We start from the raw sequence: 23,383 nt of genomic DNA, 5'->3' as shown, positions 1-23,383 counted from the left end.
ATATTTTATTTACTTATATATTCATACTTTTATACTTTGTAGCTGAAATCCTGTTATTTTTATTTTTTTGAAAATGAAATCCTGTTATCTTTTTTAGAGAAAATGATTAATTAAAGGAAAATATTCTTAACAATCAATATAAGCTCTACCTTCACAAGAGAAATAAACAAATGGGCATGAACATGAAAGGACATATATGGTTCCAGCATCTGAATTTGAGTACATAAAGATTGAAACACCAAAGTACATAAATCAATTAGAAGAAGATATATATAAACAACCAACACTAGCTAATCAATTACATAAAGATATAAAGACTCAAATATTGTTAGACATTTCTTCATTGTATCTATATTGCCATCAATTGACCCTGCAATGAAAAGAGTAGGCATATGTCAAATTTCTAATCAGTAGCTGAAATCCTAAAAAACACCAATGCTAGGTGATAACAAATGAGAGAATAGTTGTGGATGCAAGGACCCAATCAAGTAATTACTTCAATGAGAAATAGAAAGGAAAACATTTAGGATTCAAAACTAAATTTCCAAACTAGTGGCAAACATGACTAACCTCACTAACATTAGTGAAATCCTTTTGCATGATCAGCAGTTTCAATCGATTCATCGTAAAATTGTTGGTTTGAGTTAGTTCTTGTTCCACCTGCTCCTACATGTCATTTGGGTGAGTTGATAGCATGTCATTAACTTCACTTATTTTGAATCAGCAGCACAAAAATACAGTAAAATTAGTATGGCTACATGTATAAAATAATAATCATAACTTAAATAAACTTAAAAACATATGACATACAACCCAAGGGTGGAGGCTCCCTTTGAGACATAGAAACACTTCAGCACACTTTATCTAAAAGAAAGCATAATACTCTACAGTTCAGATAGATGTATTACCAGCAGTATATAAAACCGTACAAATTTTGTAAAAGGAAACACTCAATCTGCTAATTGTGAGATACAAAAAAAATTACCTGAGAAGACTCCAGATCATCTGAAGACGAAGCCTTAGCTCGACTTCTTCTTCCTTCTAACACAGCATGCACATTTAGATAGCTAACCATGGGTGTCTGCAATAAAAGAGTTGCAATGATTTTATCAATTATTCTTTCCAAGTTATCACCGAAAGAATACATGTAATAGGGCAACACTGCAATGGTTTACCTCGTCCGCAGTATAATCAGTTTCAATATTATTATCCATTTCAATCGCTGCACCGTACCAAGTAAAACTTGCAACACTGCAATGGTTCTGGAAAGAGTACCTTGTAGGACCTATTGACAATGGAAAGAAGCATAAAACTTTCAAAACTCTATCGAACATAAAGACCAAATCCGACTTTACTCAAGTACACATATATACCTTCTCCACGATGATGATGCGCCCTTCAAGTACACATATATTAGATACTAATATAACCATAATGTAGATAAGAATTAGAAAATTACTGCCTCACTCTGACTGTATGCACCAGTTGCTCTCCCAGGAATCTGATTCAGAACTTTCCTTGATTGCTTTATTGCATTAGCACTGTTATTTTTCAAAAGGAAGATCATAGAGGGGGAAAAAGAAATCAGAAAGATAAGAGGAAGAATATTGAAATCCAGAAACTCATGATCATATCATTAACAATGAAAGCAAATTTTACTCTTTTTTGTTTCACAGGACAATTATAGACTACGGCAGTTAAATAAAACAAAATCTACAAAACTAATATATATTCATTGAAAGATTCAAACTCATATGCCCCCGTGGTTCTTTGCTAGTTAAACCCATCCTGAACCAAATTGTGTTACAGCAGCAATCTTGAACTCATCTAGGATTCTTTAAAATGAACAAAAGTCTCTCCCGTTCGTCAAACATGCCAATAGAGTACAAAGCCCCCTACTTTTGAAATGCAGCATAAATATACCCTAATAAAAGAGCAAGAGCGGCATAGCTTACGATTTCAAACTTTACTTCATGTTTGCATGAAGGCATTAACTGACTTTGACCCCCTCACCCAAGAAAAAAAAAATGCTTACTCCAGGAAAATGCATAATCAAAGAAAAGATAAGGTTCTTAATTCTTATAGGCTACCTCACCTCAAAGACATAAATTCTTGTAACATGAGGCCCACTCTGTTCCAAAAGAAGTTTCTTTTCCTGTGGAAGAAAATATCAGTGACATAGGAGAAACACTGTCGGATTATTCACTGGATCACCTGCTCATAAGTCATTTAGAAACAGGAAAAGGATCAATCATAAAATATCAAAGCTGAACTTTGTAACCTAAGATCACTACAAATCATACCTTCCCCCTCAGGAAATTAATTCTTAGTGCAGCTCTTTAACAAATACCATATCACTAAGTTCAAGTTATCACTTAAAAAGAAATTATCTAAGCTCACATTACTAGATCTCTAAAAATAATGAAAAGCAACCAAAGCATATTGAATTATGTCTATAAAGTCAAAACAACCACATATAACTGCACAGTGTTAAGAGGCAATATATGGATCATTGATCTAAGAATTTGTAATGCAGAATCAAGGGCCATAACAAAATACACAATGCTGGAGTATGCTGATAAGGGGACAGAGTTGGTAAGCAAAGACTCCAAGAAGATGGTAGTAGCGACGGTGCCGCTAGAAGTGGAAGCCCATAAATTTCCAAGTTAATCAAAATCTCCACAAATTTTCAAGTTAATCAAAATTTCCATAAATTTCCAAGTTACCCTAACTATAAGGACTATCAGAACATGAAAAAAGGTTGATCGAATCATACCAAAAGAAAAAGCTGCACCAATGACAATGAACCTCGACGGAGCCCAACACCATTCAAAGGCATCTCAAAAACCCTTCGCATTCTGGATCTCTGCATCACCGTTTTGCAAATTTCCTGAACCCTAACATGACTCCCCCTTCGCTCATAAAGTCTCCGCCAATTTCCTCTGTACCCTCGCCGCAACCCTGTCTTCGAGTTCACGGTCTCCAACGCCATCATCGTCGCCCTCCTCGCTCAATCAAGCAACTTCTCTGCCAAAAACGCCGCTGGTGAACTCTACCACGAGTTCCTGAATGGCACCAACATCGTCGTCAATCCTCCGCTACCTGAGACAGTTATCTCCAAAACGGTTCAGGATCTGACGCCAGAGTGGGTTCTAATGTGACGACGGAAAGAAAACCCTTGCTCGGAGACGGAGAAGCGGTGAGAAAACAATGATCAAGGGAGAGAAATCGAAAGAGTATGCTCTTTAAGAGATTTTTAGAAACTTAAGTAATGAATGTTTGATAATTGAGCTTTGCAGAGTCTCTCTCTAGCACACTAGTAATTAGGTGAAATGACCACTTTAGAAAACTTGCTGCCAAATAGCTGCTAATTCACTAGGAATGCAGTAGTGGCATTCTAATTAAATGCCAGAGTAATACCGGTTTGTTGCCAAATAGCTGCTAATTAGCTAGGAACCGGTCCTAAATTAGTGGCATTCTAATTAAATGCCAAAGTAATATCATTTTGTTGCCAAATAGCTACTAATTAGCTAGGAAGCGGTTATAAATTAGTGGCATTCTAATTAAATGTCAAAATAAAATCAGTTTGTGGCATTTTTTGGTAAATGCCACAAATATAGTGCCACTAAAAACAAGTTTTTTTGTAGTGGAAAGAAACATTTGAAATCGAAGACGTAGATTTCATCGTCAATGGCAAGGTTTTGTGCTGTTCTGATAGCAGACTTCCCTTGACAGCATATCCGTGTCATACATGTCTTATTAATATACTATGGGAAGATTTCACCGGTGATGCGGGCGAAGCACTTTTAGAAAATGAGTGGAACCATGTGGAGGTTGTGGTTAACAGGCCAAGGGAAAATTTCACCGATAATGTGGATGAAGAACTTTCAGAAAATGAGTGGAGTCATGTGGAGGTTGTGATTAACAGCCTAAGGGAAAATTTCACCGATAATGTGGATGAAGCACTTTCATAAAATAAGTGGAGCCATGTGGATTTTATGAGTGACGATGAAGAGGAAATTATCATAGATTTTGGAATTGGAATCCATGTATTGAAAGCGAAAAGTAGCATGGACGATATTCGATTCACCAGTCCCTATAAAAGTTGAAATAAAAAAGACTGGACCTTGGCAATTGGCACCAATTCAAGAGAATGATGTTAATACTGAGTTGACTCTATAAAGCACAACCCTGGATGATATCACAGTTTATATTTTGTTCACATGAGATGTTGAAGTAAGTATATTAAATATTAATGCTTTTACAAAAACTTGTCTTATACGATCTGTTTTAATATATATTTTGAACTTAAATTTATTTTATGATTGAGAGACAATTTTAAGTGATTGTATTTTAATCGTTTCAGTTCAGGACAAAATCAAATACTTTCTTTCTGGTCCCTAGCAGCAGCAGCATCAGAGAGGAAGGCTGAGAGCTGGATCTTGCTATTGAGTTTGGATGGTGGCTAACTGTTGTTGCTGCTTGTGCAAGCCCTATTTTGTAAATAACAATTCTTGGACATCACATTTACTTTCCTCAGTTTTGCTTTTTTTAATTCCCCCCTATTCTACTCCTTCACTTTTCTTGTACCAGTTAAATCTGTTGCATATTCATCATTCACCAACATATGCTTAGGCTTGGAAATTTCTTTTTGTTTGAAAACTGTTTCCAGACATCTTGAATTATGCCTTTGTGCTCATATCACCACAAAAGTTAGAATCCAAATTGCAGGTAGCTCTTAAAATAGTCCACATAAACTGGAACATTGGTTCGTTGGATTCTTTTATTGCAAACTAGTTTAAGTTTGACTTTTTTTAAGCATTTTAGAATTTCCTTCACTTTGACATAAAATGGAATTTAATTGTAGCAATTCAATGCCTAACCTGCTTGGGTTATAATTTACGGAATGTCTTGCGAGTGTAACTAACTCTTTACTGGGTTTCGGATCTTAGATTTGAAGTGGCACCAACATATAGCATTTATTACCACAAAATCTCTGAAGAGGACTGAAGTGTAAATAAAACTAGTGGAAGAAGTATAATGATATACAAGACCTACCATGAGAAGGAAATAAGGAAGAACTAAGGAGTCAACTCAAATGTGCTATGCTTATAAAACCTTCAACTACAACCTCTCACCTCCTCCTTCCCACAACATTCCAGCATTGATTCTGGCATAATAAAACCTTTCATTGCCACCATTAATTTGGTCATTCAATTCCCCATTCTACCTCTTCAAATTTCACGACGCCCCAACAAATCTGTGAACGATTAGCATCATACATTTCCAAATTCCAATCAACCAGGGGCGTAGCCGGGATTCTCACACCGGGGGACTATTGATCAAACAAAATATTTATATGTGCATGTTTGATAATACTTTAAAATTTTATTATGGATGTGAAGTTACTTTTATCGACTATAATTTTGGTTTGGGGTTATTTTTATTGTGTATGCAAACACTAACTATTATTAAAAAGGAAAAATAATATTTTTCGTCATGAACACAATAGTATGTTTATATATCAATCACATTTTTCGTTAAGTATGTGAAGGGAAAAAATGCATATTTGTGCTTTTTATCTTGTTTGAAAAAATAATGTAAACGTAATAAGTATGTTATGAGTGTGAAAACGTAATTAATGACAATGTAGAAATGTGATACTTTTTTTATTTCACTTTTGTGTTGAAACACATGAATTACCAAACTACCAAAATTTATATCTCAAATTTATCTCTTATTTTCCTTTAAAAAAATTATTTATCCCTTATTTAGCAATGAACTTTTTAGTAATTTTATATCTAACAGTTTTACTTTATTTTATTCAAACAACATTCAGTTTTTAAACTTACTTTTGGGTATAATTTCCACATACAAATTCAATTTTTTATACTTCATTTTATCAAATTTCATTATATCAAACATCATTTTACTATTTTTTTTGAAAAGTATTAAATAGTGATTCAAAAGGACTCTATATGAAAAATCAATTGATATTTTTTATAAATAAAATAAATATATAAATAGTTTGTATATAAGAGATACCAATTAAAAATTGTGTTTATTATCTAAAAAATTAACAGAAAATAACACATGATAATTCTACTTACATATATAATAATGTAAAACTATCATTTAATATACAATAGTTAGATCAAGTATAGTGGTAATTGGTTCCCATAACTCTTCTTGGTACGGGTTCAACCCATACTCACACCATTTTGTCCATTTTTAAATCATTTTTCATAAAAAAAATTAAAACTTGCGGATCTAGGATTTGAACCTGAGACCTATATAAGAATAATAGCCCTGCTTGCTGCTGCACCACCATCGAATCCATGCTAGGTGTTTACGTTTATATTATATTTATTACAGGTGCTAGAAAAAAAATTACATAGTATCGGTATGAAAAGTTAAAATATCCGGGGGTGCGGAGCACCGTAAGCCACCCCGGTGGCTCCGCCCCTGCAATCAACCAATCCTGATTCTCAATCTCCCAAACCAAACATGGCTTCCCAGAAGAAACTGAACACACACCCGCATAGCCGTTTCCAATGTAAGCAATTTCTATTTCTTTCACGCTTGCTTCTGAACTGTTTAGATTTTACTCAAGCATGCCATAATAGTAATGGTAATAGTTTCATGCTTTCATTACCCTTTGTCTTTCGGCTGTGCCAAAAAAAAAATTACTCTGTACATTATTTGCACAAAAAGATGAAAATTTGTTTATGGTGACACCTTTGTTTATTTGTATGATTGATGAATTAGAAATACCAACAAGTAACAACCACCGATTAAACAAATAAAGAGCAAGAGTCTATCAGTGCAGGTTTTTTTATTTCTTCTACGCGTAAAACATATTGCATTCACATATTGGCTTATCAAAAATAAAATATTGCATTCACATTATTGATCAATAAGAGTGTGCTCTGCTCTGCTTCACACTGCGTTGCATTGCTACTTAAAGATTCAGTTTCTCTGCTTCACACTCCTCATACTTTTTTTTTGAATTCCCATGGCTACGCGATCACCCTCTTCCTCCTCCTTCATCTATGCATTCAGCTACGATGTGTTTCTCAGTTTTAGAGGAGCTGATACTCGCTTTGATTTTACGACCAATCTCCACAAAGCTCTCTCAGACAAGGGAATTCACGCCTTCATTGATAATAAGGAGCTTAAGGGAGGGGACGAAATCACACCAACACTTATCAAGGCCATTCTAGAGTCAAGGAGGGACTTGTCACCATCATTGAACGTGTCTGGGCAAAAGGACGATTGGTTTTGCCAGTTTTCTATGATGTGGATCCTTCTCATTCTCATGTGAGACATCAAAGAGGGACTTGCGCTGAAGCGTTGGCCAAACATGAGAAGAAGTTTAAAGATAGTAAAGAAACAATATTAAAGGACAACATGGAGAGGTTGCAGAAATGGAAGACGGCTCTTAACCAAGCAGCTAATTTATCAGGCTTGCATTTCAAACCCGGGTACGCCACTTCACCCTCATTTTTCTTTCTTGTATTGTGTTTCTTTAGTACATCACGGACAATATGCATTCTTTGTTATTACTTTACAAAAACTTCACTTCTCTTATTAGAGATGGATATGAACATGAGTTTATCGGAAAGATTGTTAATGAAGTCTCAAGAAAGATTAATCGTGTTGTTTTACCTATTGCTGATTATCCAGTTGGACTGGAGTCCAGAGTGCGGAAAGTAATTTCGCTTTTGGATGTTTGGTCAGTTGACAAAGTTCACGTGGTAGGGATCCATGGAACAGGAGGGATTGGTAAAACAACACTTGCTCTGGCAGTTTACAATTCCATTGCTGATCGTTTTGAAGGTTTATGTTTGCTGGAAAATGTTAGAGAAAATTCAAACAAACATGGGTTACTACATCTTCAAAAGACCCTTCTTTCGGCTGTACTTGAAGATAAGGAAATTGAGATAACAAGTGTCAAGCAGGGAACTTCAGTAATACAACATAGGCTCTAAGAAAAAAAGGTTCTTCTGATTCTAGATGATGTTGACAAGGAGTCATTTAATTGAGGAAAACGTCTCAAATCGAGGTTCATTTAATTGAGGAAAACGTCTCAAAGACGGTGTGAGTCGATTTACGCCGAAAAACTACTTTTTGCATTCGACGTCGGATGAAGAAACTTCCTTCAGAAAAAAGATTACAAACGTCGAAAGGAATGAGACAACGCGGATGGAAACTTTGTTAGAAGCTCTGAATAGAAAAACTCTTCATTCAGGGTCTTAGTTAAAGTCCCCGAGAAGTTAAAGTCTGGCTTCGGCAGACTTCCGGGAAGCGAAACCTAACAAGCATACAGTCCAGGGTTTCGTAGTCGGACAGATACTCAGAGGTTCTTATTCTCTCTTTAATTCTAAAATTCTCTTAAACAGTGCTCTAAGAGCGGATATAGCATTTTTCGGACACTCTCGACCTCAGTTGGGTGCGAATATGACTCGTGCTATCAATTAAAATGACTATAGTGTCATCCTTAAACATACTGCGAACTTTCGTCTTTACATTACGTGTCAAAATGTCAAACACAAGTCAAGTTCCACTCCCGCTGTAAGACCTGAATTTACAGAGCAAGTTAATTTCCGACTCACGCGTAGAATCAGTGTAGGCGTGACAGGAGTTTGATGTTTGGGAAAGATTAATGAGGAAGAAAGTTCAGGAATTGCTTGAGGAATGTTTCATAGTTGTTTTAGGAGTTAGTGTGAGTCGTCTGCACACCTGCCTTATGGCGAGAGTGTCCAGAATAGGCTAAATTCGCTTTTAAAGCAACGTTTAAGTGAGATTTCAAATCCTTGGGAAAATAAAAAGTTCTCTTTATTTTTCCTTCGACCAGTGTTTCATTTCAGAACCCTGGACTGTACGCACGATAGTATTCACTTCTCGGAAGTCCGACGACGCTAATTTCTTTGCTTCGAAACCCTAAATTCAATCAGTGAATGAAGAATTTTTCTATTTGGAGTTTTTAACGAAGTTTCCGTCCGCGCTGCCAGATTTGTTTCGATGTTTCCAATCTTTCTTCAGAACGAAGTTTTGTCGTCTGACCATCACAGCAAAAAGTAGTTTTTCGGGACAGATTAACTTACACCGCTTTTGGGATTTTAAAGATCGTTTTTCCCAAATGTTAGAGATTTATTTTGAGTTCTGGAAATCTGTCGCCAGAATCTCTCTTAGAATTCATCGGTGAATGTGCTGCAAAAATAGGAATCGCGAAATTTTCATTTTCCCGCGATTTCACCTTCCTATAAATAGTTAAAAATTCAAAATATCTTCATTTTCTTTCACAAGAGGCCGCGAGTTCAAGGGGAGAAGAGGAGAGAAAAATTTTCGCCGAAACTTGACCGATCTTCGCGCAGTTCGTTCCTACTTCAAGGTATCGAGGTAACTAGCTTGCTTCTTACCTCTGATCACTGTTTCTACTGCGTTTCTTTAGCTGTTTCTGTGCTCAAAGTTTCGAGCTTTTCGTAAAACTATCCGTTTTTCTTGATTTTTCGCTTGGGGTATCTTCTGTACGTGCCCAAGAGCCTAGAACCCTCGCCGATATTCGCCGATTTTGATCGAGTTGTCAAGGATCTGAAAAACTGATTCAAAACCCTTTTTGCGCACATTTCGAAACTTTAATGTCGAAAAGTCGCAATCCGACTTCGTGCCTTTAGGATTAGTTGTTACAAATGTCGTTAGGAACATCGCTGTCAAATTTATTTTCCGAAGTGTTAACTTTGAGGTTTTGAGCTTTTATTTTGGACCAAAACGCCCCTGAATAGCCGTATTTCGATCCGATCGTCCGAAATTTTTTCCGACAGTTTCTTTGCCTTAGTTTTACCCTAAAACTACCTTATAAACAAATTAGATCGAAGAAAAAGAGCCGGAGCTCTTTTCTCCTTATGGCCGAGAGCTTGTGCAAGGGGGGGGGAGTTTTTCGTTTTCGAAAACTTGTCTTTTCGTACCCGATTGTTGTATTCTGAAGCTTTAATGCTTTGTCTATCGTTAATTAGCTGTATTGTGATCGAGCTAATCGATTTTGTTTGGATTCTGCTTTGTTTTCTCCGAGGTTCAGTTGAAGGAACTTTGGGTTTCTCAGAGCAAGTGTGAGAAGGAAACTTAGACCACGAGGCTGGAGCAACTCGAGGTTAGGGCAACTTACATATTAGATAAGATTGCATGATAGGTGTCGATAAATTCGACTTATGTATGATTTTGATATTGTTTATGATGATGATTTATTGTTATGATTGTTTTCATAACTTATGATATTGATGTTGTATTGAATTGTGCGTATTGACGCGACTTCGGAGCGAAGAATCACTGAACTGGTTATAGTTGATATTTCGGGTTGGATGAACAACCCTAGGCAAGTCCAAACTCAAGGTTTGAGACTTAGCTATCGTTTATATACTTAGACTTTCCCCGGGGGTTACATTTGGTGGGTTTTTGGAAAACTTAGAATGAATGATGGAATTTCGAAAACTAAAGACCTTAGAGAACTTAGTCTTCAAAGAAGTAAACTCATAACCTGACTAATTAAATTCGAAACGTTTTCATTAACGAATGAACCATAGGGAACCTAAAGGGGAAAATGATTGCGAAAGACGGGGAAAAGTCGTCAAGTCTTGAAGTTACTGGGAATTGGGGAAAGCCACTGAGGCGATCTACGGTGATGATTGAAAGTCACCGAGTACTCTAGTACTCTTGTTGTTGGAGTTGTGTTGTATTGACCGACACTAAACTCTTGGGTTTTGAAATTGGGTTTTAAGCTAAGCGCTTGTGTTGTGAGGACGATTCGATGTTTGGATAACCATATTGCATCATGCATCATTCGGTGAAGAACGGGAATGCTTCACCAATAGTGAAGAACGGGAATGCTTCACAAGTGAAGAACGGGAATGCTTCACGAAGGTTGGGGAATTGCTTTCATCGAAGAACACCTGGGTGTATCTTCGGCATAGCGGGCTGATCCGACTATGCATGGGTTTGTAAGCGACACCCGAGCGGAAATGGTTAAACACTAGGCCGGTGTTAGGACTGACTCGATGGTGCCCATCCCAAACAACTATCCGGATCATATTGAATTGCATTTCACGCCTACATTGACCCTGACTGGAATTGTGTGCTGTTTACATTACTGAATTATTGTTAGAGCCGATAACATGCTAGGAATATATTTATATATATAATAACATATATATATATATATTCCCCAATCACATGTTGTTTGTATATCTACTCTATTCCGTGAGTTGACCCTAGCGCCTTGGCTTTGGTTTCATGTTTGTGTTTGGGCGGTCGGCCTGCTGCCAGATGTCGACGGTGGATTGGGTTTCGATGGTCTCTCCCTCGGGGGGATCAGGTTTGAGCTGGTTGACCGACATGCCCCCACCGCTTGGGTGATCGATCCTGCGGATCATCGGGCGACGTACCGGGGAAGGGTCATGGAGGACCGGACTGACGAGCGTGGACGTCTGACGAAGGGAGTTTTACGACGCATGGGGCTGAGCTTCAACTTGCCAACTTCAGTTCGCTGTGGACTCGGTACTGGGAGGGTAGGTTTAGGCAGGCGTCATATTTTGTGTAGAGCTCTGATTCGTTTTGCTTTTGGGACATGGTAGGTTCCCGACGCATGACTTTTTGTGTGGTTCTCTTACTAAGGGATCACAGTGAGTCAGTCGGACCATAGGGGTCTTTGCTTAGGCCATTTTGAGGCCGACTTTCTCCTAGTGGATTGTACTTATAACTTTCTTACTCACACTTCTGGATCTGTATATATTTGCCTACGGGCACACTACTTTGGAGTCACTGCGAGTGCACGTGACGTGGGAGTGCAGCTGAGGCTCTACAGGTGTATATATTTGTATATCGGTTAGTTTAGTTGTCGGGTTATGTCTTTATTTTGCAATCGCTTTTATTAATTAAAACGAAAAAAAATTACCTGTTTTCCGCGTAAAGTTTATTTTTAGTTACTAAAGTGACACCTGGAAATCGGGGTGTTACACACGCTTACACGGAATCCTATGCGTGAGTTGGAAATTAATTAATTATTTAATTATAAAATCTTAGGTCTTACAGTTAGCACAACTGTTGGTGTCGCGACTGGAGCTCCTCCTTCCGGATTTGGCAACGAGGAACCTTCAACGGAGTGAACACTTAATCCTTCTGTCTTATCCAGACATTGCTCCTCACGGTGTTGATGTGTCGGCCCGGACTAATTTGGTCTCGACCCTGGGCACCTTGGAGAAGGTTCCCTCGCTCGATAGGTGGATCCGCCCGCTTGGTGTGGGTGACAGGGCGGAGAGCTCCTTCCTCCTTGTCTCGTGCTGCTTTTAGACGGTTGCTCTCCTCCTGAATGATAAATGGAGCCGCCCTTTTACGAATTTCGTCCAGCGATTGTGTATGGCGAACAGACAGGTCGTTGTTGAAGGGACCCATTGACAGACCATTTTCAAATGCCTCGGCACAAATTGACGGATCCTTGTTCCTTGCTTGCATATAAACGTTAGTAAACCTAAATAGGCAATCTTTCAACGTCTCACCCGCTTTCTTCCGGATGTTGAATAAACTTGCGGTGGTGATTTGGTCGGCTTGCTTTGCGGAGAATTGTGACATGAAACGTTGTGAGAAATCACTGAAGGTAACAATCGATTGGGCTGGAAGACTTGCAAACCATGTCAGCGCCGCCTTTTGTAAGGTTCCTGGGAACATCTTACACTTTAGCGGCTCTATTGCACCGTTGATAAGCATTTTTGTATTGAAGACGGACATATGTTCAGGCGGATCGGTAGTCCCATTGTAAGAGTCAAGGACTAAGGTCATCAGGTTGTTTGGTATCATCACGGCTGCGAGGGCCTTTGAAAACGGTTGAAACTCGACGGTCGGCTCCACCTGGTGGACTGGTTGCCCTTGATCCCGTGTGAGGTCCGCAACTTGGGCCTGCGACGCCTGGTTCTGTTGACGAAGCTCTTCCATTCCGGCGATCTAGGCCTGCACAGCCTGGTTCTGCTGCTGCACCTAGACCATCAATTCACGTCTGGCCTCCTCCGTTTGTAGAGTCGGACCATTAGAGCCATTGACAACAGATCTGGTCTCCACCATACTCCTTATAGGTTGGTGGTAAGACTAATATTCCTTGAGGACCCGGGAAGAGTTTTACCGAGGCCCCACGGTGGGCGCCATTGTTCACAAAGAACTTTGAGTTAGTCGGACAAAGATAAAAGACTAGTATATTTCTCAAGTGTGAAAAGGATAGATCTCTATACATGTGGAGGCCCCCTTTTATAGCAGGCGGATCCTCTAACCCTAACACTTCCGTCTATTACATAGTTAGCTGACTAAAGGGAGCCAACCGAGTGGATCAAGCTGGACGTCTTGACTTTTCCCTTGACCTTTCCGAGATTGTAGCATATCCGACTGTTATGTTGACTCTCCTGTGATTACGGCTGGATCCCTTACCATTGAGTTGGCCCCGGAGTGATTGTGGTAGGATGGGCCTTGATGGTGACTGCGGATTGTTGGGTCTCCGGAGCAACCCGACCGTCTTTATGGGTAGCGCATATGGGTCTTTATGGTGAGTGTGGATGGCTGGGTCTCTGGAGCAACTCGACTGTCTTTATGGCTGGGTCTTCGGAACAACCCGATTGTCTTTATGGCTGAGTCTTCGGAGCAACCCGACCGTCTTTATGGTTGGGTCTTTGAAACAACCCGACTGTATCATATCCACGCGGCCCAAGTCGTAAAACGGTCCGGATGTGTCCCTTGGATTAGCTTGACCAGCCCAGTGATGGTAATGGTCGAGGTGTGTTCCTTGGAGTAGCTTGACCAGCCGTGTGAGCGTGAATTCGGATGGACAGGTCATCTTGAGTAACCTGACCGGCCCAGCAGCAGTGCCATGTTAACCCGACCCAAACCTTGAGACGGTCTAGAAAGTATGATAAGCATGTTTTGGTGGGGGAGCAAACAAGGAGAGAGGAAGATCCATTGGATTAAATGGAATTGTTTATGCCAATCCAAGAAGGATTGAGAAATGGGGTTCCGTAATTTCAAAGCTTTCAATGGATGGCGTCTAATGAAACATAAGGAATCTCTGGTGGCCCGACTGTTGAAAGCCAAGTATTTCCCGCGGTCTACCTTCATTGATGCTCCTGTGGGTTCATTGTCTAGCTATACTTGGTGCAGCATACAACAAGCTGCCTGGGTTGTAACTTGTAAGGAAAGGCTCGTTTTGGAGGATTGGTAGTGGAATGGGGGTGCGCATTTGGGAAGATAACTGGTTACCAAACCAACAAGGCTTCAAAATGTGGTCACCAAAGCCAGTGGGCTGTGACATTTCTCATGTCTTTGAGTTGATTGATTTCTCATCTGGTTCATGGAAACGTGACATATTGCAGCAGCTGTTCTTACCCTTTGAGGCTTTGTGGATTGAGCAGATTCCCTTAGCATCTATGAAGAATGATGATCAGCTAGTGTGGGCAGATTCACCGACGAGTTTCTTCACTGTGAAGTCAGCATACCACTGCATACGTCGTACTTGGAAAGAGCAGGAAGATACATCTCCATCAGCAGCGAATTCTGATCCTGTATGGAAGAAATTATGGAAAATACAAGTGCTGCCTCGGTTTGCTCATTTTCTGTGGAGGGCTTTAAAAGGAATTATCCCAACTCGCCAGAAACTTTGGAATACAGGGGTCAGGTGTCCAATGTTTTGCCCCAGGTGTGATAATGTGACCGAGACAGTTGAGCATGCTTTGATGGATTGCCCTTGGTCCAGGAGAGTTTGGTTTGCATCGCCTCTGGTTTTTTCTTGGCCAAATGTAGTAGATCAATCTTTCAGTGCTTGGTGCCATGAAGTGATAATTTCTGCTCCAAAGGAAGTAGGGGAGATTTTTGCCACAGTCTGTTATCATATATGGAAGGCACGGAACCTTCTCTGTTTTGAAGGGAAGGATAGTTCAGAACAAATGGTGGTGTCTCATGCTACGGCAACTCTAACAGAATTTCAGGAAACTCAGAAACAGATTCGGGTTGCTGCTGCGAATGCTAATCCAAGGTCTGGTCAGTTATGGCGAGCTCCGGAAATTGGTGTTCTAAAAGTAAATGTTGACGCCTCTGGTTCTGGTTCAAGTCGGGGGCTAGCTGTGGTGGTACGTAACTCCTTTGGGAATGTGGTGGCAGCTGCTACAAAGGCCATGCATGTGGAGTTGGGACCTGAGTATGCGGAGGTGTGTGCAATTCAATTTGGGATATCATTTGCTCTTGAACGTGAGTTTTCTGCAATAGCACTAGAATCTGATTGGAAAGGAATGGTGGATGCAATTTTGAGGAGAAAGCAGCATGGTTCTTATCTTGGTTTAGTACTAAATAGAATAGATAGTTTGAAGTCTAGATTTATGTCGTTTTCTATTGTTCATGTAGGTAGAAATGCAAAATATGTTGCTCATGAGCTGTCCCAGTTCTCATTGCAAAATTCTGATAGAATTTGGCTGGGCACTACTCCCTACTGTATTCAGCACTATGTGCTCAAGGATATTAATATGTCCCTTCCCAATTAATGCAAAGTTATATGTTTGACTGTCAAAAAAATATATATATATATATATCTATAGCTAGTCAAGGGACCAATATACATATAGACGTGGTGCCCTTTTTTCTTCCAAGATCGCTATGCTCATGTCTTTAAAGCCTTGATTTAAAATCATTAAAAGGTTTTTAGGACCAATAAGAGCATAACGGTAGCTGAAGCCAAACCATTTAAGATATTAACTTGAAAAGATTGGGTGTTTTAAGACAAAGACCGGTGTAAAAACCAATCTGAAACTGAAAAACTGGAAATTAAAAACCATTTAATCCTTTTAATTTTCAATGATAAACTGATAAAAGAAATTAACTTTAAATAATTTTTTCTTGGCTAAAAATCACTTTTGACCCATGATATTTTAAGTTTATGCAAATTCTGTCCCTACTCTATTTTTATCGATGTTTCTACCCCTCATGTTTTCAAACAGTGCACCGTCTACCCCTCCGTTAGTCAGACGTTAACAAACTAACGGTATGAGCTGATTTGACTTTTTTTTTTAATATTTTCTAGATATACCACGTGGATATTACAAGTGAAATTGGAAAAAGGGGCATGGGAGATTCAAACTCAATAACTGTAAGTAGCAAAACATGCATTTAACCAGTTTAGTTACATACATAATTGATATAGACATCAAGCAAATTTAATTTATATCATTTCCTTGATCATCATCAACTTCATATACTCCTCTTCATCTCTCCAATCCACTCAGGAACCTCTCTTGAGAAAGCCTAACTGACGGAGGGGTAGAGGGTGCACTGTTTGAAAACATGAGGGGTAGAAACGTCGACAAAAATAGAATAATGGCAGAATTTGCACAAACTTGAAACATCAGGGGCCAAAAATGCTTTTTAGCCTTTTTTCTTAAATGTCATTATTCCAACATGATTAACCTGTTTGCCTAATCCAACCGCATTTTTTCCATTAAATAGGATTGGATTGAGCGGGTTCATTCGATCTACGCAATCAATATGCACCCCTAAGAACAACTATGAATTTCAATGAAGGTTGGTGAATGCTAGAAAATAAATTAGCAAATTAATTATCTAATTCCTGAATGTCAAATATGGTGTGTTAAGTAATATATAAATAAATATATATAAATATATAAATATATATATATATATATATATATATATATATATATATTGGATAGGATTGGATTGAGCGGATTCATTCGATCTACGCGGTCCATATGCACCCCTAAGAACAACTATGAATTTCTAGAATGGAGGTTGGTGAATGCTAGAAAATAAATTAGCAAATTAATTATCTAAATCCTCAATGTCAAATATGGCGTGCTTAAGTAATATATACCCTCCGTTCCTGATATTTTGTTGTTTTAATTTTTCTCAATTTATTCCTTGTATACCCTCATTTAATACTATATCTCTCACCTACCACATCTTATTTTCACCAATCAAAATCATAACAAGTTTCTTAACAAAAAACTATCATTCTCTCTCTTCACTTTAACTCAATAATAAATAAGGGTGTTTATGTCAACAAATATATCAATAATTGCACTCTTAAACAATGTGCATAACCTTAAACAACAAAAGATCAGGAACGGAGAGAGTATATATATATAAAATTTCCATCATTGACTTTGTGAAGCGATAACAAATCCCTCTGTCACTTATGTCACCTGACAGGTTGTCCAAAATATTTTATTACATTAGGTTGGTGAATATGCAATTTCGATCTACGTGGTTCATATGCACCCCTAAGAACAACTATGAATTTCTAGAATGGAGGTTGGTGAATGCTAGAAAATAAATTAGCAAATTAATTATCTAATTCCTCAATGTCAAATATGGCGTGCTTAAGTAATATATATCCTCCGTTCCTGATCTTTTGTTGTTTTAATTTTTCTCAATTTATTCATTGTATACCCTCATTTAATACTATATCTCTCACCTACCACATCTTATTTTCACCAATCGAAATCATAATAAGTTTCTTAACAAAACACTATCATTCTCTCTCTTCACTTTAACTCAATAATAAATAAGGGTGTTTATGTCAACAAATATATCAATAAATTGCACTCTTAAACAATGTGCATAACCTTAAACAACAAAAGATCAGGAATGGAGAGAGTATATATATATATAAAATTTCCATCATTTACTTTGTGAAGCGATAACAAATCCCTCTGTCACTTATGTCACCTGACAGGTTGTCCAAAATATTTTATTACATTGTCAGATTTCAATGACTAATACATAGCATTACTTTGCAAAATATGTGTAGAAATCTCGGGCTTCTCTCTCTTCTACGCGTTGCCTTTGCATTCTTTTAATTTTTTAGATCACAAAAAAAAGCATTTGCTACGCTACGCTGTATATAGTTTTGTAGTCCATCAGTTTCATGCTTTTTAAATATTTCTTAGAATTTTGAGACTCACACACACCATTCATATTACCAAGCTTTCTTCTAATGGCTATGCTACCATCATCCTCCTCCTCTTCCATCACCTATGCATTCTCGTATGATGTGTTCCTCAGTTTCACCGGCTGTGATACCCGCCAAGGTTTTACTGGCAATCTCTACAAAGCTCTGGATGATAAGGGAATCCACACATTTATTGATGACAAGGAGCTTCACAAAGGGGACGAAATCACCCCAGCACTTGAGGAGGCCATTGAAAAATCTAGGATTGCCATTGTTGTGCTATCTAAGAACTACGCATTTTCTTCTTTTTGCTTACATGAACTTTTGAAAATACTTGAATACTTTAAGAAAAATTGTCGCCTCGTTTGGCCTATATTTTATGATGTGGATCCGTCTGATGTGCGAAAGCAAACAGGAACGTATGGAGAAGCAATGACGTTGCATATGAATAGATTCAAAGATAACAAGGAGAAGTTGCGAAAGTGGAGGACAACTCTAGAACAAGTGGCTGATTTGTCTGGCTGGCATTTCAAACACGGGTACGTTTCTTATGCTTAATTTCTTTGTGTTTTAGTATCTAATTATTACAATTTGAGTTATAGTAAATAAGTACTAAAAAGAAGGAAATGATGCATTATTATGACTTTATACAAAATCACTTATCTTGTTGGGCAGAGATGGATCATATGAACACGAGTTTATTGGAAAGATTGTTTCTGAGGTCTCAAGAAATATTAATCGTGTAGCTTTACCTATTGCTGACTACCCAGTTGGACTAGACTCTCAAGTGAGGGAAGTAATTTCACTTTTGGATGTAGGATCTGATGATAAAGTTCACATTATAGGGATCCATGGAATAGGTGGGATAGGTAAAACGACACTTGCTCTAGCAGTTTACAACTTGGTTGCTGACCAATTTGAAGGTTTATGTTTTCTCGAAAATGTCAGAGAAAGTTCAAATAAACATGGGTTACTTCATGTGCAAAAAACCCTTCTTTTCGCTGTACTTGGAGAGAAGGAAATTGAGATAACAAGTGTCAAGCAGGGAATTTCAATAATAAAACATAGGCTCCAACAAAAGAAGGTTCTTCTGATTCTAGATGATGTTGCCGAGGAAGAGCACCTGAAGCAAGTTGTTGGAAGCCCTAGTTGGTTTGGTCTTGGTAGTAGAGTCATCATTACGACTCGGAATAAACACCTTCTAGAATGCTACAAGGTCGAAAGAACTCATGAAGTCGAAGAGTTGAACAAGAAGGCCTCTTTTCAATTGCTCAGATGGAAAGCTTTTAAAAATGAAGAAGTTAGACCAGGTTATGCGGACTTGTTAAACCGTGCAGTGGCGTATGCTTCTGGCCTTCCATTGGCTTTGGAAGTAATAGGTTCTAACTTGTGTGGAAAAAGTGTACAACAATGGAAATCTGCACTAGAACATTATGAAAGGATTCTTGATAAAAAGATTCAAAAGATACTCGAAGTGAGTTTTTATGCTTTGGAGGAAAAAGAGCAGTGTGTTTTCCTAGACATTGCTTGTTGCTTAAAAGGATATAAATTTGATGAGGTCATAAGTATACTCAATGCTCATCATGGCCAATGCATAATATATCAAATTGGAGTGTTGGTTGATAAATCTCTCATAAAGATTAATTGGTATGATCAAGTTACATTACATGACTTGATGGAACGCATGGGTAAAGAAATTGTGCGGCAAGAGTCACCAGGAGAGCCTGGAGGATGCAGCAGATTATGGTCTAAAAAAGATATATTTGAAGTTTTGGAAGAAAATACGGTAAGATTAACATATGATTTTTTTTTTATCTTTTATCTTGATTTATCTTTTTTGATTAATCTGAATTCACAGCTATGATTTTTTCCTTTAGAATATTTGAATGTCTCTAAGTCCTCGTGTAGTCCTTGAATGCAACTTATTTTATTTTATTTATCTTTTTTATGTGTTAAAAGGGAACCAACAAAATTGAAATGATACATCTTGATTACGCGTCAATTGAAGTAGTGGATTGGGAAGGAGAGGCTTTCAAGGAGATGAAAAAGCTCAAAACACTTATTATTAGAAAAAATAATTTTTCTAAAGGTCCAAAGTATCTTCCTAATAGTCTAAGAGTACTGGAGTGGTGGAAATATCCTTTACAACATTTGCCAAGTGATTTTCATCCAAATAAACTTTCCATATGCAAATTACCTGGAAGTAGCTTTATGTCTCTGGAGTTTCTATGTTTATCAAAGGTAAGTATGATAATCATTTCATATCCGCGATCTCGTGTATAAGGATATTTATTTTTCTTTGTTGATGATTTCATATCCTTGCTAACTTTCCTTTTCGTTCTTCTTTCATTGTTTTCCTTTGTTTGATTTTTTTTTAGCAGAAGTTGGTGACAATGAAAGTTTTAAATCTCAACAATTGTCGATATTTAACACAGATACCAAACCTATCTAATCTCCCAAATTTAGAAGAGCTTTCATTTGAATTTTGTGGAAATTTAATTACAATTGACCATTTAGACTGGTCGTTGGACAAACTTAAAATCTTGAGTGCTACTGCATGCTCCCAGCTTAGGAGTTTTCCACCTCTCAAGTTGCCCTCTCTTGAAAAACTCAAGTTGTCAAGTTGCTCAAGTCTTGAGAGTTTTCCAGAAATATTAGAAAATATGGAAAAAATAACCGAGCTGGATTTAGACAAGACCAACATGACAAGATTTCCATCTTCATTTCGAAATCTTGCCGGACTTAAAAAATTAGAAGTGACTCAATTGCTACCATCAAGGAGCTTAGTCTTGATGCCACAGTTGGTAAAACTCTCCATCTTAAAGTCGTCAGGGAGAATATTGGAAATAGAGGGTGATGAAAATATGAGCTCAATGTTCCAGTCTTCAAATGTAGAACATATTAAGTTCTCATGCTGCCACCTGTCATATGAATTTTTGGCATCAGTTCTTCCGTTGTTTGCTAACTTGAAAGAACTAGACCTAAGACAGAGTGAGTTCACAATTGTTCCTAAATGCATCGAACAATGCCGCATTTTAAGGACTCTTCTCTTGAATGATTGCAAGCAGCTTCGGGAAATTGAAGGGATTCCACCAAGCTTAAAAATCTTATCTGCAATAGGATGTGAATCCTTGAGTTTATCTTGTAGAAGCATGTTGCTGAAGAAGGTTAGGCTTTTATTTTTATTTGATTTGTTATGTTTTGAATGTATTTGATCTGATCATTAATCTTGTGCGCTAAAACAGGAACTACATGAGGTTGGAGGCACAGACTTCGAATTGCCAAGCCTTCCATATGAAGAGTTATATGGTTTTAACCCGATTCCAATGTGGTTTAAGCACGGGGACGCAGGTTATATGGTTTTAATCCCGTTTTTCAACCACTTTATCTTCTGCATTTGTTTTCCGTATGGGAAGGAATATGGTGAGGTAAAGATCATGCTCAATAATGAGGTAATTACAGAGGTTTATGTAACTGGGGGTCATATACGTCTTGTTAGTGTTATGATCAACAGTAAAGATGAGGAGAACCATTTGGAAGTTCAGTGCTTATCTAAAGAAAAAAAATTGGAAGTTCAGTCTATATCTTCATTGAATTATGATTTCGTTTGTGGAATACATCCATTGACATGAAAGATCAGAGAAGAAGAAATGCAGCATAGAAAGAAGAACTTCAAAGTTAACCGCTGATTAGCTTGGTGCCTAGGTCCAAAGTTCATAATCAATAGCACAATTGTTCGTTTGTCCTCATGGAACAAAAATAGAGAAATCAATGAAATATTGAAGGAAATATGTATGAGGTAACCACTATATGTTGGATATTTGATGGATTAGCATTAATCATTTAATTAAAATATGTAATCTTTGAAGTATTAATAGTATTAAAATTAGTGGAAATTAATATTAATTATAGCGCTTAAAATCACTTAATGGATAATTTGGTTTTTCTTATGAATGACTTATGATGAGTTACGTCCAAGGTTGTTAATCTCTAGAGATTACATAATCTCGTGGAGGAGAGGTAATCTCGTAACATAATATCGTAACGTAAACTCACCTCATGCAAAAATAATACTTTTAAAGTCATAATAATGACGAAGTCAAATTTATAGTATTAAAAATTATCTGAATCATCCAATAACAACAATTAAAACCATGCATAAAATTAACCAATATTTAAATCTAAAGTACCTAAGTCATAAAAAATTAACAAAATATCAATACAAATTATGATAAATGTAAGCCAAGAACAAATAGGTCACTAGAAGTTATGTGAGTTGCACGAACAGTGGCTGTGAATGCAAGAATGAGGATTGATTTTGTTAAAAACCTTAAATAGGTGGGTTAAATGTTTGAAATGTCCATGTATTACTCATTTTTTGATATTTCAGATCAAATAAGCTAATCTCGAAATCTCGTGGTAATCTCGCGATATTACAAGAGATTAAGAGATATCTTTAGAGATCATCTGAGATATGAAAAAATAGTTATTACCCCCTGCTGATATCGTTTTTAGTACCTGATATCGTAATATCATAAGATATTAAGATATATCTCTAGAAATTGACAACAATAGTTACGTCATTCACTTATAGCACGATGAGAAGTCTTATTTCCGGGTCATGTACGACCTGGTCTTATGTGTTTCCTGTAGCAAGACACCCATGAAATCAAAGACAATACAAACAACTCAATTAAAAAAGAAAGAACTAATATATATAGTTCAATGATCCTCATTGTTTTTCGAATCCTGAACATGTACATACTTGATTGTTACTCTAACATGATGGTCTCTAACCCTTTGATTTTATGATAAGGATAAGAACAGTAAATTATTGTTGGCTTAAATATGTTTTGGGTCCCTGAAATTGTAAAGGGAATTAAATTGGGTCTTTGGAAAAATTTTCGTTATAATGGCATCCTGATTTTTTTTTTAATCAAATTAGGTCCAGAGTGTGTTGCTGATGTGTCGCGAATGTTTTCCAGTCATCATATCCACATGGTTTCAATAATTTACAGGGCATATAATTAATTTAAAAATAAAAATTATTATGAAGATGTATACTTCTTCAAATTTTATCTTTTTATTTTTAAATAACTTTCATCTTCTTTAATAAAGATTTCCATAAACATTTCTAAATTCTAGCCCTCCATATCTTCATCTCCATGTTCTTCAAGCAAATATATATGAACACTCACCAACAAACCTGGTAATGAAAACCATCTCTACATGTTCTTCAAGCAAATATATTTCGTCTTTCAAATTATTCACTGCATCTGTCCCAGTCACAACCATCTCTCCCCCCAACCTAAGCCAAACTTGTAACCACAAGCCATGAGATCTATGACCCTAACTCCCACCATGGTTGCTTCACCATCACCAAGTAATCAAGGTCAATCA

General features: G+C 37.4%; 1 protein-coding gene and 1 pseudogene across 4 annotated transcripts; both read left to right on the top strand.

Moving 5' to 3' along the window:
• The first annotated feature begins 6,933 nt into the window (after positions 1–6,933).
• On the top strand, positions 6,934–16,553 carry LOC130737902 (TMV resistance protein N-like; annotated as a pseudogene).
• Positions 16,554–16,562: 9 nt separating this feature from the next.
• LOC130737901 (disease resistance protein RPV1-like) lies at positions 16,563–21,854 on the top strand. 4 transcript variants are annotated; one of them, XM_057589763.1, is made up of 6 exons: positions 16,563–16,593; positions 18,399–18,522; positions 18,659–19,769; positions 19,943–20,224; positions 20,362–21,150; positions 21,229–21,854. In XM_057589763.1, exons 1-6 carry the CDS (start codon positions 16,578–16,580, stop codon positions 21,613–21,615), a joined length of 2,709 nt encoding a protein of 902 aa, XP_057445746.1. In that variant the 5' UTR covers positions 16,563–16,577; the 3' UTR covers positions 21,616–21,854. The 4 variants fall into 4 exon arrangements, with proteins under 4 accessions (XP_057445746.1, XP_057445743.1, XP_057445744.1 ...); XM_057589764.1 differs by lacking the exon at positions 16,563–16,593 and adding an exon at positions 18,116–18,256; XM_057589760.1 differs by lacking the exon at positions 16,563–16,593 and having other exon boundaries at positions 17,858–18,522.
• The last annotated feature ends 1,529 nt before the right edge of the window (positions 21,855–23,383 follow it).

The sequence above is a fragment of the Lotus japonicus genome, chromosome 2, assembly GCF_012489685.1.
Source record: "Lotus japonicus ecotype B-129 chromosome 2, LjGifu_v1.2".
NCBI classification, from domain to species: Eukaryota; Viridiplantae; Streptophyta; class Magnoliopsida; order Fabales; family Fabaceae; genus Lotus; species Lotus japonicus.
The sequence above is the reverse complement of the archived record's forward strand: the minus strand, read 5'-3'. Positions and strand labels throughout refer to the sequence as shown.

What these genes read in the sequence shown, in the direction of transcription:
- LOC130737901 (XM_057589760.1), top strand. Translation starts at nt 18,029, where the DNA reads ATGGCTATGCTACCATCATCCTCCTCCTCTTCCATCACCTATGCATTC. An exon ending in AAGTTTTGGAAGAAAATACG is followed by an intron (nt 19,770 to 19,942) that starts GTAAGATTAACA and finishes ATGTGTTAAAAG; the next exon opens with GGAACCAACAAAATTGAAAT. An exon ending in GAAGCATGTTGCTGAAGAAG is followed by an intron (nt 21,151 to 21,228) that starts GTTAGGCTTTTA and finishes GCGCTAAAACAG; the next exon opens with GAACTACATGAGGTTGGAGG.